Genomic DNA, 15,489 nt, shown 5'->3' on the forward strand with positions numbered 1-15,489 from the left:
GTTAGAAGAAATCTCTAGCATTAATTCTGATCATGGCTTGTCTTGAAAAACGAAGACAATCTGACGTTCGTCGTAGGAGAAGTCACACTGCAGGACTGTGTGCCAAATCTTCTGACACTGCCAGAAGTTCGTCGGAGGTCAAATTTGATCGCAACGGCCATTAATCGGCTGTCGGTGAACATGTCAAACTAAATCAAAGACTACAGATTTTAGCCTAGGATTATAGGAATCTTTTAAGATTTTCAAAATTTGTCTCAGACGACCAAATCGTGGCCAAAATCGCAGTGTGAGCCGGCTTTAGAGTGTGGGGCACGCAAAGAGTGTACTACCCCTTTAAGAGAGCGGCTGCTAATGATGACGCGCTAAGAGAGCGATACAGAGACTACTACCGTGTTTGTGTGATGCTAAAGAGTATTGTTTCACCCTAACATTAGAAATAATTGTACATTCGGAAGAATTGACACTTTATTTGAGTTTTCTGTATTTACTTTTTGATTATTCTTGTGAAACCTCCGTTTGGAGTTTAAGCACCGCTATAGTGACCCCGTGTGGTGAATCTGAGTATTATCTGTGATGTAAGTTGAGTGATATTGAATTATCACCTGTTATTTGTTGAACCATTGATTAAAAATCGCTCAAGATCACAACCAAGAAAATCTAACATGAAAACAGCAGCACAACCGGTGTTTCTCATAGCAAAGGCAACGAATCAGATAACCAGAGCCATGATCAGAATTAATGCTACAGATTTCTTCTAACCGCATAAATTAGAGCGCCGGAGTTTATGCGGTTAGAAGAAATCTCTACCATTAATTCTGACTTTTGGATTATTCCTGTGAAACCTCCGTTTGGAGTTTAAGCACAGTTATAGTGACCCCGTGTGGTGAATCTGAGTATTATCTGTGATGTAAGTTGAGTGATATTGAATTATCACCTGTTATTTGTTGAACCATTGATTAAAAATCGCTCAAGATCACAACCAAGAAAATCTAAACAGCGGATTGAGTTAAAATACCAAAATAAATTAGCAAATCTAAAAAACTTGATTCTGTGTCAATTGATTTTTTATTTTTTTTTTGGCAACATATATAAAGATAAAAAAGTAAAACCTACTACTTTGTACCAAATACTGTGTTGATAGTGTGCAGTGGTGGCATTCCAGTTCTTGTTCCTGCTTGCCTAGTACTCACGGTTTAATGCTGATTAGTTCTCTGAAGTTTTCTGGTGCGTTGCTTCGGTTTCGTCTTTCCGCTTCTATTTTTTCACTAGTCCAGGTCATCTGGTTTTTCTCTGGTAATACTTCAATGGTTTCCTCTTCTTCATCTGAGTATAGACTGCCCATTCTTATCAGCGAGTGTCTGTCCTTCACTAGTTGGGCCTACAGTCAGGAGTAATGGGACCACACTTAAGAGAACTGCTACTGCAGATATTTAACTTTTACAGTCAACAATACATTAAATGTGACGCTAACATGGAGCATCAGGTATGACTCCCCTAATTTAGTAACATGAAATACTATATTTCATAAAGAAATCTTGTACACTTTGATGCATTTTGTACACAGAAAGACAAAAAGCTATTTCATGTTGTTTATATAATGTATAATGTAAAGTCATCCCATTTTGTGTGGAAAAGTCTAAACCACAAAATGCATTTTGTGAATGAAATATTAATTTTGTGAATATTTAATTTGTCTGCATATTTTTTTTTGTCCACAAAATGGGTTGTTTTGATAATGAAATGCATTTCATAAATATAATAAGAATTTTGTACATAAAACAAGTTGTCTGGATGACAAAATACTTGCATATTTACTTCACACATAACAAGTGTTGTCAAAAAAGCATAAAAGCCTGCACACAATATCCTTAGAAAAAATCCTTTAAAATACTTATTCAGAGGCCCTTTTTGCTTTTTACTTTGCTTTTATGCTTTTTTTTTTATCTTTGACATATTTAGTTCACAAAATGCATTTTGTGACATGCTGACAAAATAAGGAAATTATTTCAACTGAAATGGAAAGCACTTGTGCTAATTTTTATGCACAATATTAGTATGCAGTTTGAAAATTTTTGCACAAATGATGCAATGACTACATTTCGGTAGATACAATTATATGAAAATACTTAAATAATTTGTGTAACATTTAAGTAACCACTTCAGGGTGTATTGTTTGTCATTGTCATATAATATTTTAATGATTTCTGTATTATTTTGCTGTTGGTAAGCTACAGTGTAAGTACAGAAGAGACATTTCACAAGTGAATATTGCTGTACCTCTCTGTCTCTCTCTGCACTAGAGAGCCTCATTTGTTTTAGCATCTGTGACCTCTGCTCCATCATCAGTGTCCGCTCATACGTATATGCTGAGATATCACTGTTGTGCTGCAAATAACAACATTTGACATCATGAAATAATGATGGCATACATACTTAATGTCACGGGGTGGGATGTGAAGTGTTAATAGTAAAGCGAAAGTGTTCTGTATACCATCTCAACCACTTCCACCTCTGCTTCTAATCTGAGCTGGTACAGGAAGGTTGCCAGGTCCTTCTTCATCTGAATGCTGTTATCGTCCATTTGAGCCACAGTGAAGATGCGCATCTTACATTTACGCCAGACCTGAAGTACAAGAATCCAAATAATATTGTGCTGATTTATTGATTGTCAGAACAAACATTGCCAATATATTTATAATTTAGATCATTCTCATTCATTCTCATTAAGTCTTTTTCTAACATTTAAAATCCATCATTTGTATTTTAAAATTAGCAATGATTAATTGTTCACCTTATGTTGTTTGAGAAGGAAAGGCAGGAGCATGAGCATTCCACCATCATGGACAATCCACCACACATCAATATATCCATCAGTAAAGCGCTCATGATTGCTGGGATAGAATGACACATTTTTTGGGACCATCAGAGCCAGGTGAGCAGCTGTAGTACAGCGGACTGTATCTACAAGTGAGAGAATATGAAAGAGGAGTGGATTACCATTAGCCTTTCTAAGGACTGTGTCTCAGTGCAGACAATTACAATGCACATAACTCAAATAAACCTTGCCCAAACTCTTGCTCTTACTAATGAAGGTTTTCCAAGCCCGTGGATCTTCACTCTGTCTCCAGCCATATGGCCAACCCATAACGACTGTGTTATGTTTCATGCCTCCCAGACCACAGGACTGGATGAGGTGTGCGATCCCCTCTCTCACTTTGGAGGCGACCACCACCTGACAGAAGCCCTTCACCCGCTCAATCTCCATCATGTTCTTTATTGCCTGGTGGAGGGTAAAGAAACCTAATTCAGTTAAATGTTGCCTTTTGCTATCTCTCAGCACACTCCAGAGAGGCTGATATAGAGCTGCAAAGACAGTAGACCTAATTTCATACATAACCATCATTGTATTTGCATCTGTAATTTAGGATCACAGTTACAGTCATGGTGATGCTAAAAGTGCGTGTAAATCAGGAAACTTCCTCACCTGTTCTGATGCTTGTGTTTCCCCATAGTATTCCAGGAAGTTGCCCTGTATCACTGATCCTACAATGGTTAGACCTTTTCCCGCCTTTAGCTGTGAGGCAAAGGTAAGCATTCTGGGATACTTCACATGCAGGTCTTCATCCAACTTCAGCAGAACCAGCAGCTGTGGCCTATTAACAATTTAATAAATGCGATTTTAGTGTAATTATTTATACATACACTACTCAGTTTGGGATCAGGAAGATTTTTTTTTAAAGAAATGGATTAAAGGTCAAAAGAGGCTGACCTTTTGAAATTTCTATTAATCAAAGAATCCTGAAAAAAATCATTGTTTTTCACAGTTTTTTCAACATTCATACTAATAAAGAAAAAATGTTTCTTGAGTACCAAACCAGCATATTAGAATGATTTCATTTGATCATGTGACACTAAAGACTGGAATAACAGCTGCTGAAAATTCAGCTTTGCCATGACAGAAAAATAAATAAATAAAAGAGAAAACAGTTATTTTGGTAATAATATTTCACATTATTACTGTTTTTACTGTATTTATATGATCAATAAATGTTATGATCAGCCTTGATCTGTATTAGAGACGTCTTTCATAAACATCAGGAAATCTTACCAACCACAAACTTTTGAACGGAAGTAGTGCAATACCAATATGCTACTGTTAGTACAAACACTGTTTGAAGAACGCCTGCAGGAGTGTGTTATTCAAACAATATCTTCTGGCTTTTATAAACATTATTTAACTAAACTAAGTGAAAGTGTTTCCAGGTCATTACTAAATATGTGTTAAAAAATGTGTTATAAAAATATCAGCTGATAATATTTTAAGTTAGCATTTATCTACACTTTTTATCTAATGTCTTTATATATCTTTTCTTTAATAGTTTTGGTTTATATAATGTATTCTATGTACAGCAGTCAATTATCGTGGAAAACACATTGTCTGTGACAAACTAACCTCCAGTTTTTGGTGTGGGGTGGTCCAGCCTCCAGGCGAAGAAGAGCGTAACGGGCTGCACTAAGAGACAACCCGCGGATCCCGTCCCCCCATTCCTTCTCTGCTCTACAAGAGAGAAAAAATATACAAGCCAGAGATTTGTAAACTAAAGGTGGAGAATGCAAGTGACTCTTCAAGTGCTTCCCAGTGATATACTGTATGTTAGTTTAATGGATGTAATTGGAAATCACTTACCCCTGATACTCAATGTACTTGTAGATCATACCAGCAATGCCCATCGCTACAATGGCATAGTACCAAGAGGAGATAAACATAAGGGCTAAACACATACTCATGCCCAGAAATGACAGAGCCCTGAGAGGGAGAGAACAGAGAGCATATCATAAAAAGGCTCTTTATTGTTACAATAGCTGGAATTGTTTTATTAGAGGTAATTGTATGAGATTGTATGTATTGAATGAGAGTGAGTTTTGAGATCATGTTTGACAGAATTCAAATGTGACTACAAGAGAAGTTCTCAGGATTTGCACAAATAAGATATATATGAATGTATGCATACACAGTTTAAATGCACACTTACCAGTGGTAGTATCGGAACCGAGGTCTCCAGTTTGGCGTTCTTAAAAGTGTTTGTACTGCACATGCCAAATTTACAAAAAGATAACACATCAGGAAAAACCTGTAAAGTGAACAAACATACATATTAGAATAAGTGTCATGTAATACATGCAATGACAATTAAGGTGAAAAAAACGTTTTGACATAAAATAAAACATGTATAAACATCATCTTTATTTCTGGCTGAATATCAGGACTGCTGGCAGTGACAAGAACATGGAAACATATGTGCTGTTTGTTCCGTGCCTGTAAGTTTCATGAGAAGCAACTGTAAATTGATGTCTATCCTACATTTTACCAGTAGGATCTATTTGCAATATAATTTGTTTACTTCAAACGCATCAGTAAATGATTAAATAAAAATAATATGTAATTGCATTAACATGCAACATTCAATATAAAAATGACATCTTATTATGAAATTTTGATCATTTATTTTGTGTGACAGTGATGTATCTGTGTGTATATTTGTGCTTTGTCCTCACATGGAGAGAATAGGAGCGACCATATCCAGTGATGCAATGAGGATGCCGAGCTCTGCTATGAGTCCCGTCAGCAGCAGGGCCCACGTGGGCTCTCCATTAGCTTTACCGTGTCCAAAAACCTGTGCGTGTGCAAACACATGGACACACAGGGACAGAAAGCAGCAGTCAGCTGTTAGCATCACATATTTACATTTTAGGAAAAGCATTTTACATATGACATGCAAATGCTTTCTTTAGTGGCTTTTGTGGTTTGGCATTCCAGAAAAGGAAGTAAATATAATCCAGGAGCTCCATTTACTGAAATTCTTCTCACCTTCATCAGTCATGTTTTACGTTTCAAAACACAGTAGTTCTACAATACATTACGAACCACAGATAAAAGCTAAACTTGCTGCTATTTTATACTGTGTACTCCAATTGAGATTGTTATTAAGAAAATCACCATGGTGAAAAAAGATGTGGTGTTTTTTTAATATATTTTTTTGCAATCATATATCTGGAGATCTCTTACTCTAAGGAAAGGAATGATGTTATCTTTAGCAATGGCTTGCAGGAGGCGAGGAGCTCCTGTCAGGGACTGAAGTCCTGCACCCACTGTGGAGAAGAAAGAGCCAATCACAATGACCCAGGGAGAGGGCCAGGACAGTGTGCCAACCACCAAGTTTTTACTGACGGCATCTCCAAACCTAAAAGGGATACGCAAGAACACATGAGACACAACATGCTTGTTTCCATCTAAAAATGCTGTATTTGTAATCTCTAGATTACTTACTTATCTCTCAGCACCGCACCCTCAATACAGGCCCCAAATAGAACCACAGAGCTGAAGTCTGTGAAAGGAGTCAGGGAATTTTATGAAACTTTGAATGATAAATAAAACTGCTCTTGAAAAAAAAAAAGTTTTTATAACACAAAAATACAAATGAGTCCTAAAATAACATGCTGTCAATAAGAGTAATAGTAAAATTCTTGTTTTAAACATAATATCAGTACCAACAGCAAAAAAGGATACAGACAAGAGAGGTAGTTGTAATAGCCAGGATCGTCCCTATTGGTATAGACTTCTGTGCATCTCTTAGATCACCAGATCTGTTTGACCCTGCCATAATGCCTGTCTCGGAGACATAGAGAGACAAAAATACTGAATTTCAAGACATTTTCCTTTAAGAAGATGTGTAAAAGATAGTGTACAGCCATTACACACATTTTCACAACTTTTCAGTTTTTTTTATGGAGCTGTTGTTTACTGAAAGTTCTTTTAAGCAACAGTACAATACATTCAATGCACTGCACTTCTATCCATCACAGCCTCATCCTCATTCCCATCAAGAATAAAATATGGTGCTACCCTGACTGAGGTCTATAGCTGCTCTATATAAACTGTGCTTTAACAGATTGGCAATAGTTTGCTGCTTACAGTTGAAGGAGCAACTGAAAAGAGATACTTTCTGCTTCTCATAGTGACGCTTATACTGTTTGTGTATACTTTCTTTTTTTTTTGTCTTTCTTTCAGACAAAGGAGGTTATATGTACTAATATTAATCAGATAACCAAATGTTTGAATTTTACATGTAGCACAAAGTCGAACACTTCTAATATTACACCGCTGGATTCCATGATTGTCCTATTAGAATAAAGCATTACAGGGAGCTGTGTAATAAATAAATATATTTCTTAACCAAAGAGATGAGATGAGTTTTACCTGTGGCAGAAGGAAAGAAGATTCCCACTAAGAGGGTGAAGGACGTGGCGATGTCAGCAGACACATAGAAGCCAAAGGTCTCCATTGAGCCATGGACATCAACAGAAGACAGACCTGCCTTTTCCAGAATCTGCCCTTTCTCCATGTAATCCCCCCACATGTTTTCTACACACATACACATGCACAAAGAAGTTCTAATGAAATAAAATGTGCAAAGCTACATATTATACATGTTAAATAGCAAGTGCCTACAGAAGGAGAGCCTTTTCCACCATCTTTAAATGCATGTTGTAATTTTCTTATCTGTAAGTTTTTCTTAGCTGTAGAGCATATGTGTCCTTACCTTTAATGATGCCACTGGCCAGCCCAGGAATGCCCTGGATCTCTGTAACATTGTTCTGGAGGAAGTACTCGTCACAATGAGCACTGCTGGAATTCTCAGAGCTGCAGAAGTTCTTCCAGAGCTGGCTGGGAACCGTGTCATTACCGACAACTACTGTCTTCCCACAGACATCAAACAAATCACGAACCAGTGTGCGGTTTCCTAACATACAGATCCTGCACAATTTAAAAGAAAAAGAGTAAAAACTAAAAAGATGGATACACTTATTTGTATCCAATTATATTTTCATTCTGCATCATAAGAAAACTGTGTAAACTATTGAAAATAAATCAAAAACCAGCTCATCGCATTGACTTTACACTTTCAATATAGGCCTATTATGTATAATATATACATCAAATAAATTGGCACAGTCTTTTGGCACATTCCAATAAGAATCCAAATATTACATTTTATGTATTGACTATAAACATGTTACTGAAAGACTTACGGAAACTCAGGAGGGTGGAAGATAGATTTGATAGCTCCGGCATAGATGGAAACAATGGAGATTATGACACAGGCCAGGAAAAGGGAGGCAAATTTGTTGACATATTTGACTCCCACAAAGACAACAACAGCCATAAGGCTCAAACATATTGTGCCGTACACCCGCATATTATTCAGCATCGCACCACTCCCTGCATGAATATCTGCGGGATGGAATATGGCAGCCTGAGGAATCAGGTATTTCTGTAGACAATAAGAGTTGATGAATGATTATTTTCAGAGCTGGATCATTTTGGGGTTTGGATCATTGTGTGTGTGTGTGTGTGTGTGTGTGCTGTCATTATAAAAGGAGACTGACCAGAAATATTTCAATTGCTCCCAGTATGTACATCGCAGCAGCGAAGGTTGTGCCCAAATAAAAACAGAGACCAACTGCACCACCAAACTCAGGGCCCAGAGACCGAGATATCATGAAATAGGCCCCACCAGCTGCCAATTAAAAAAAAATAAAAAAATAAAAATAATCATAATTAGATCAAAAATTTAAAACCTAAATTAAAATTTTCAATACTGATATTTCTTGTACAATGTACAATGTTATAATACAAAGGATTATAAAAAAATTTAATTACCTGGAACTACACCGTTGGTGGCTATGGCACTCATCGAGATTGCCGTTAACATTGTCTGTTAAAACAAAAAACAAATAAAAATCATACATTTATACTTTTTAACCTTATTTTATGTTACACATTATCCTGCTTTCCACATATCAAACTCACTTTGTGCACTAATGGCAGAGTTACCCACCAAACTCAGGGCCCAGAGACCGAGATATCATGAAATAGGCCCCACCAGCTGCCAATTAAAAAAAAATAAAAAAATAAAAATAATCATAATTAGATCAAAAATTTAAAACCTAAATTAAAATTTTCAATACTGATATTTCTTGTACAATGTACAATGTTATAATACAAAGGATTATAAAAAAATTTAATTACCTGGAACTACACCGTTGGTGGCTATGGCACTCATCGAGATTGCCGTTAACATTGTCTGTTAAAACAAAAAACAAATAAAAATCATACATTTATACTTTTTAACCTTATTTTATGTTACACATTATCCTGCTTTCCACATATCAAACTCACTTTGTGCACTAATGGCAGAGTTACAGAGTTCACACACTGCCTGCCTTACTAATCAATAACAGCTACATTTGAGGGTTAGCCAGTAAAAGTAAAATAGCAACTAAAATCTAATAAATTAAATAGATTCATGTAATCTGTTTGATTCATGTAATCTCAAATTAATTTAATGCATGTTTTCCAGGCTAATACATACTAGCTTAATGTAGCATGTAAGCAAAGCTTTAAAATGCTACTTATCAGACACGCTGTATGAGAAAAGCACACAAATATAGGATTTCACACAATCTATGTGACACTGCTGTCCGACAGAAGTTACCAGAGAATTCAGCCATGCACAACCAGACTTAAGAACACTTTTTTTTATCAGGCTATTGAACACTTACTAGTTTTTTTGCACTCTGCCAACTACTGTTAAATTGTCAGTGTTAACTTTACTATTTCTATTGCTTCATATTATTTGACATACTGTCTGTATCTTGTTTTGGACATGTCAAACTGCTTTAAAAATGTTATGCTGCTTGTTTACAGGACAGACAAGGAAAAGCAAAAGTAGGAGTGAACATGATTGTGTTTGTGATGGTGTGTCTGCAGTAACTCACACAGGAACAGCACATGAGAACGATCAGGAAGGATTGGACGACACCTGCTGTTCCTACTATCCAGGTGAGACGCAGAAAGAGAATCACACCGAAGATGTTCTGCAGACATGGCAGATACACTCCCATCAGTGTGCCCATATTCAGAGACTTCAGAGAACAAAGTAGAAGAGAGAAAAGTCTTTCAGAACAACAATGTTGCAGATGTTTTGGTTACAGTGAAAATATAATGTTGTGAAATTAACACTTTATAACCTTGGGCATTTGTCTTCTGGATGCATCAGCACTTTCTGCCTCTTCATGTTCTTTGGCTCCCTGAGTAACATTTGTGTAACTGACCAGCCGACTGAGAAGAGATGAGACCTTCGGTCGGATATCCAGCTCTTCCTATGGAAAGATACACCTCAGCACCAATCATACGAAAACATAATCCTACACATAACATAACATGAAAACTATTCTAATATTTTAATGTTGAATTTGGGAATGTTATTGAGACTTTAGATTATAAATTTAGTGGGAAATATTACATTTAGGCATTTATCCAAAACGACTTACAAATGAGGACAACAGAAGCCATCAAAACCAACAAAAAAGCAAAGAGAATTACAAAGAGAAGGAAATAAAAATGAACCTCAAAAAGGGCCAAGTTTTTGTCGTAGTAGTCATTCCTCTTAGATGCCGAGTCTGAACTGCTGAGGAAAGGACTGTCTTCTTTATGATTGCCATGACCTGCAGGGGGATGACATTTAAACCGCATTTACTGGATTTAACAGGCATATACATCATTCCAGTGGGTGCATATGGTGTCCATTAGCTTTTTATTTTATGTGTTTATTTATTTATTTTAAACCAATATCTTATCATTCTTAACTTGCTTTAATTGGCTTTTATTATGCTTTTCCATATATTGTATCATCACAAGAATATAAGTTATTTTATCTAGATTGGTTTAATATTTACTGCCCATTCAACTGATAAAGGGATTTTTCTTCACCAGAGAGAGAAAGAGAGAAAAAGAAAGAAATGCAACCAATTTTAGCATACTTTTTCCCCCTCAGAATAACTGTAAGCTTTTGCCCACATTTAAATATGTAATTTCCTGTCCTACACCCACTAATTAAATGTGACTAATGTCCTTTTCTTTACACTCTTACATTGTGTCATTGTGTAACAGCTGAATCAAATTAGATTATTTAACTTTTTTTTTTTTTTACTTTTTTTAATAAATATTCTCCTCAGATAAAAATTGAAACAAATAATGTGTCAATATGAACCGATGGAGTGTGTGAAGAAGTAAACAAATACTGAAGCTTAGTCCTTCATAATTATTTAATTTAATAAGAAGTTCCAAATAAACAAATAAAGCCTTGCAGCTGCAAGTACACTTGAACCCTTTTCTAACATTGGCACCAAGCATTAAACCCATTTTGTATTTATGCTTTTCTGTTTTTTCTCCTTCTCCCTTTCTTTTATTATTTTGTTATTATTATGCCCTTTAATCAGGTGACTGAGTCTGAACACTTAATCGGTTTGATTGTTTTGTGTCCTCACACTCTGCTCTCAAAACAAATGTCAATACAAACACTGCTAAAGCAAGGCACCCAAATATAGTGCCAGTCTTAATAACGCATACTGTGATAGATCATTTGTCAAGTTTGTCATAATTTTGCAGTTTGGTCTGTATATCTGTATCCTACTTAGGCATTTTTTTTTGCACTAGAGTCTGACACCCACATTAAATACTGTGCAGATTTAGTATTTTTTGTTTGTTTTTACTCTACAGAGGGTAGAAGTCAGACATTATAAATTGAAGAGAAAGTGGAGGTGATATTTCAGAAACAGATATAGGCAAGGGATATACTCCTTCTAACATTAGTCTATCACAGACCTGAATTTGCAATTAATTAGTTCATAAATGCAACCATATAGCATATACTTGCTCACAAATACACAATAAAAAAGATAGTAACTGGTAACTGTCAAACTGAAATCTCTGTCTTTGCAATTTGCTTGCTATAGGTCTAACTCACCTGTGTCCAGGAGTAATTTGCCATTATAGGTAGAGTTTGCATGAGCATTGTTGTGGATCAGCATGTTTATCTATGGACAGCAAGGTAGGCAGCACACTGTCTATATCCAGGTCAATGTGAACTATTAACTGTTACTGAGAGAGCAGCAGAATTTATGCACAAACACACACACCCTTACCAATGGTACATTTGCTAAAACACACACACACACACACACACACACACACACACACACACACACACACAGACCCTCAGGGTCAAAAAGCATCCACTGATAAATCAGAAACACTGCTACACACTTACACAACAGATTCAATATGTGAGCATGGCCTTCCATAAAACTTTTCATTTTAAACACCTGTTTAATTAATAAAATGCCTGAAATGCAGAAAAAGGAATAGCCATTCTCCAGTGATGGAATATTATATTTGAATATGTTCTTTACTGACAAAATCTGGGATCAAAATGAATCTGGGATCTAAAACAAATATTTAAATGAACTATGTATTTGGTCACTAATCAAATAAGTACATTTGTGAGTGACACAGAACATGTTCACTACTTTTAGGTCTCAATATTTTGGACAAAAGACATGCTAAATACTATGACATCCTAAAACATATTAAAATGTATTTAGTAAATATAACTCAAATTTAAATAAATGTAGCATCTTCACCAGCGGTCTCCAATCAATACCCTAACTGTATAAACAAACAAGAATAAAATTGTCAAATGCTGCCATCTAGCGTTACTCGTGAACAAGTTATCTTCCCTCAATCTGTGAGATAAAATGTTGATCGTTTTTAAACACTACAAAGATCTTAACAATTTGTTTCCTAAACAGGAAAAGTATGAGAGAAACTGATATGTTTACCAGATATGCTTACCGGATTGCTTCTACACAAAGCCTAACAGAAATGGCTTGACAGCCCCCACAGAGAATGTGTCTTACTGTGTAACAGCAGGAGGGGGAAGCAGCAGGAGCTTTATGGCGGCAGGTCTGAACACGTTAACAGGACTGTGCCAAAAGCTGCAGATCAAAGCCAAAACTACTAACCTCACACGGGTGGTGTTTAGAATGAACTGAGAGACTTCACATGCTTATAGCAACATTTATCCATTGGACAAGAACATTACTTGTTTACAGTAAAGACTGTACAGTCATACTTTTAGATGCTACGCAGTCATTCGTTTTCAACAATCTGAAAACATCACACACATAAGCTGTTATTGCACAGTACAAGAGAAGACTCAGGCACATTTGGTAACCAGCTGTAGAAAACAGCTCTGTTCAAACATCTGTAAATTGTTGCTCAGACAATAGCCCAAAGGTAGACCAGCTTTACTGAAAATAGCGATTTACCTCCAAAGTGGAATATTTTGAAGAGACAAAACCACTCTGTGTTGGAAAATGCAACAGCTGATTAACCTCAGGAAGAAATGATCTTGCTGGTAAGGAGGTTGTGTGAAATTGGCCAAATATTCAATTTTCATTATGAGTCAAAGTCATATCACCATTTAGGCCGATGTAATGGCTTATGATGGCATACTTGGTTGCTTGACGTGATTTTAATAATATCCGGTGTGTAAGTGCATTGTTAACAGCATGCGTGTTCACTCATATGTGCCTTTGTCTGTGATGTTTTGTATTAGTTGTTTGAGACTAACCTTATACTCATAAACAATAATAACTGTATAACCCATTCTGTTTGTCATGCAAAGACACATCACTGTCTCAAGCCTTCATTAACAAGTAAACAGCTCCAGCGAGTATCTTCAGAACAGTCAAATTAAATGCCTGCAACAGTAGTAATTTAGTGCAATAGATAGGAGACTTGGGAAATTACTGACTTTTACATTGTATTAATGCTTACCAGTTATAGGCCTACATGTTTCATTTTAGCTGTATCAACAGCTTTTTAACAATTTAAAGATGAGAAAGAAAGCTTTTACCAGAGTGTTTCAACCTTTAACAAAAGGGGTGGACTGCCTGTTTTACACCTTTTTCATGAGAATTCGTTGCACAATAGCCCATCACTGGTAATAGACTTTCTACATTAGATGAGTACAGTTGAATAAGTCTGAGGAATTGGACCCTGCTGGGAGAACAGAATGTACGAAGGCTTTGATGTGCATTAACAAGAGAGAAGAAGCTGTACTGTACTGATGAAGTTCCAACAACTAGAATCATTAGCAAAAGATAGATACAAATATATACTCAAAAGCACTATGTGAAAACAACACTGTGAAAAAAGTAAATAATGCCAATAGTGCACTACCAAATACTAACTGACTGTTATGTAATGATCATATATATATATATATTTTTTAAATACAATATACTTTAAGATATGTCAAATCAACCCAAGGCCTACACTGAAAAAGTCTAAATTGTGCTTGCATGTGGAATTAATAGTTAATAGTAGGCTATTGCATTGTTTTTCCCTTTGCAGGTTTTATTTACATCGTTGAATTTGTCTTGTTTAGTAACCGGTTATCATGTGATGTCAGGACAAATTTGTTATGTAAAATTATTATAGTTGATTGTTACTCTTGTTATGTACCAACTGTTGAGGTATGTATGGTGCTGAGTGTTTTATGATGATTGACCGTTTTTTTGTGGCTTGTGATTGTTAATGTTATTAGTGTTTATATGATGTGGTCAACATTTTCAGACAACAATCACTCTCCACAATTGTACATTTGTCTTTGTAAACATGAGATAAAGCAGGTAATAGTGCACAATTTAAAACCACGTACATAAAGGTATAATTTTTATGTAACTCTTTTTTGTAAGTTCATGCAGTTTACAACATCAAGAGTTACTTTATCTAAACAGGTACACTGCCTTGTACACTGGCAAGATTTTTAAAAATGTTTTTCAAAGAAATATTCTATGTTCACTATCATCAAAATGTGCTCACCATCAAAAAAAAAAAGCATTACAAATTCAGTAAATAATCCCAATGGGAAATCACAGGATCACAATAGGTTATTTGCCTGGAAAAATGTAATTCGATTTTGTATATCCCCCCACAAAAGTGCCATAGTGAAATAGGATATGTGTGTTGGAGATACTGTAATTCTGAAGTATCATATCACCATATATTGTGGGCATGTCCAGTTATTCACCTGTTTTGGAAAGACATCCCAGGTGAAAAAAAGTGCACTTCCATAATGTACTTAAAGTGATCTATTTTTACACACTAATTTTTTTCTTAATATACTATAAATTATTAATGAGTACTTCTTAAAATAAACTTAAGATTAGGGATGCACCGATACCGATACTGGTATCGGTATCGCTTAAGATCATCTAAGTGTACTCAACTATGCTATTTTGAACCCATCTTTCATACACTAATACACTCAAGTACTACAAGTGGTAACTAAATATTTTTTTTAAATACAGTGATGTTAATAGCACATTTTAGTTCATATTCATGGAGTTCCAAAATAGCACAGTTGAGGGGATGATCTTAAGTTTATCTAAAGCAGGGGTCTCCAACCTTTTTGTGAGTGAGGGCTCCCTGAAGGGATAAAATAGTCTGAAGGGCTACTTGTTTGATATACTCCAATACACACACACACACACACACACACACACACATATATATAT

At 35.7% G+C, this 15,489-nt stretch overlaps 1 protein-coding gene across 3 annotated transcripts in view; it reads right to left on the bottom strand.

Moving 5' to 3' along the window:
- The window catches only part of LOC107740471 (solute carrier family 12 member 4-like), a 21,185-nt gene that overhangs the window by 1,964 nt on the left and 3,732 nt on the right, over positions 1–15,489 (bottom strand). Inside the window, exons 2-23 of one of the 3 annotated variants that reach the window (XM_016552924.1) lie at positions 10,472–10,569; positions 10,093–10,224; positions 9,841–9,987; positions 9,092–9,146; positions 8,925–8,948; positions 8,449–8,555; positions 8,092–8,333; positions 7,602–7,816; positions 7,259–7,423; positions 6,569–6,667; positions 6,329–6,386; positions 6,068–6,242; positions 5,557–5,675; positions 5,034–5,132; positions 4,688–4,807; positions 4,454–4,558; positions 3,485–3,653; positions 3,085–3,280; positions 2,792–2,961; positions 2,492–2,623; positions 2,278–2,385; positions 1,191–1,378 (exon numbers count right to left, since the gene is read on the bottom strand). In XM_016552924.1, the coding sequence (XP_016408410.1) occupies positions 1,191–1,378; positions 2,278–2,385; positions 2,492–2,623; positions 2,792–2,961; positions 3,085–3,280; positions 3,485–3,653; positions 4,454–4,558; positions 4,688–4,807; positions 5,034–5,132; positions 5,557–5,675; positions 6,068–6,242; positions 6,329–6,386; positions 6,569–6,667; positions 7,259–7,423; positions 7,602–7,816; positions 8,092–8,333; positions 8,449–8,555; positions 8,925–8,948; positions 9,092–9,146; positions 9,841–9,987; positions 10,093–10,224; positions 10,472–10,569 (2,923 nt within the window). Of the gene's footprint in view, positions 1–1,190; positions 1,379–2,277; positions 2,386–2,491; positions 2,624–2,791; positions 2,962–3,084; positions 3,281–3,484; positions 3,654–4,453; positions 4,559–4,687; positions 4,808–5,033; positions 5,133–5,556; positions 5,676–6,067; positions 6,243–6,328; positions 6,387–6,568; positions 6,668–7,258; positions 7,424–7,601; positions 7,817–8,091; positions 8,334–8,448; positions 8,580–8,722; positions 8,773–8,924; positions 8,949–9,091; positions 9,147–9,840; positions 9,988–10,092; positions 10,225–10,471; positions 10,570–15,489 lie in introns of those variants that run through there. The other 2 variants (XM_016552926.1, XM_016552925.1) reach the window with 2 other exon arrangements.

This window comes from Sinocyclocheilus rhinocerous, unplaced genomic scaffold, assembly GCF_001515625.1.
Source record: "Sinocyclocheilus rhinocerous isolate Xijiao unplaced genomic scaffold, SAMN03320098_v1.1 scaffold225, whole genome shotgun sequence".
Classification (NCBI taxonomy): Eukaryota; Metazoa; Chordata; class Actinopteri; order Cypriniformes; family Cyprinidae; genus Sinocyclocheilus; species Sinocyclocheilus rhinocerous.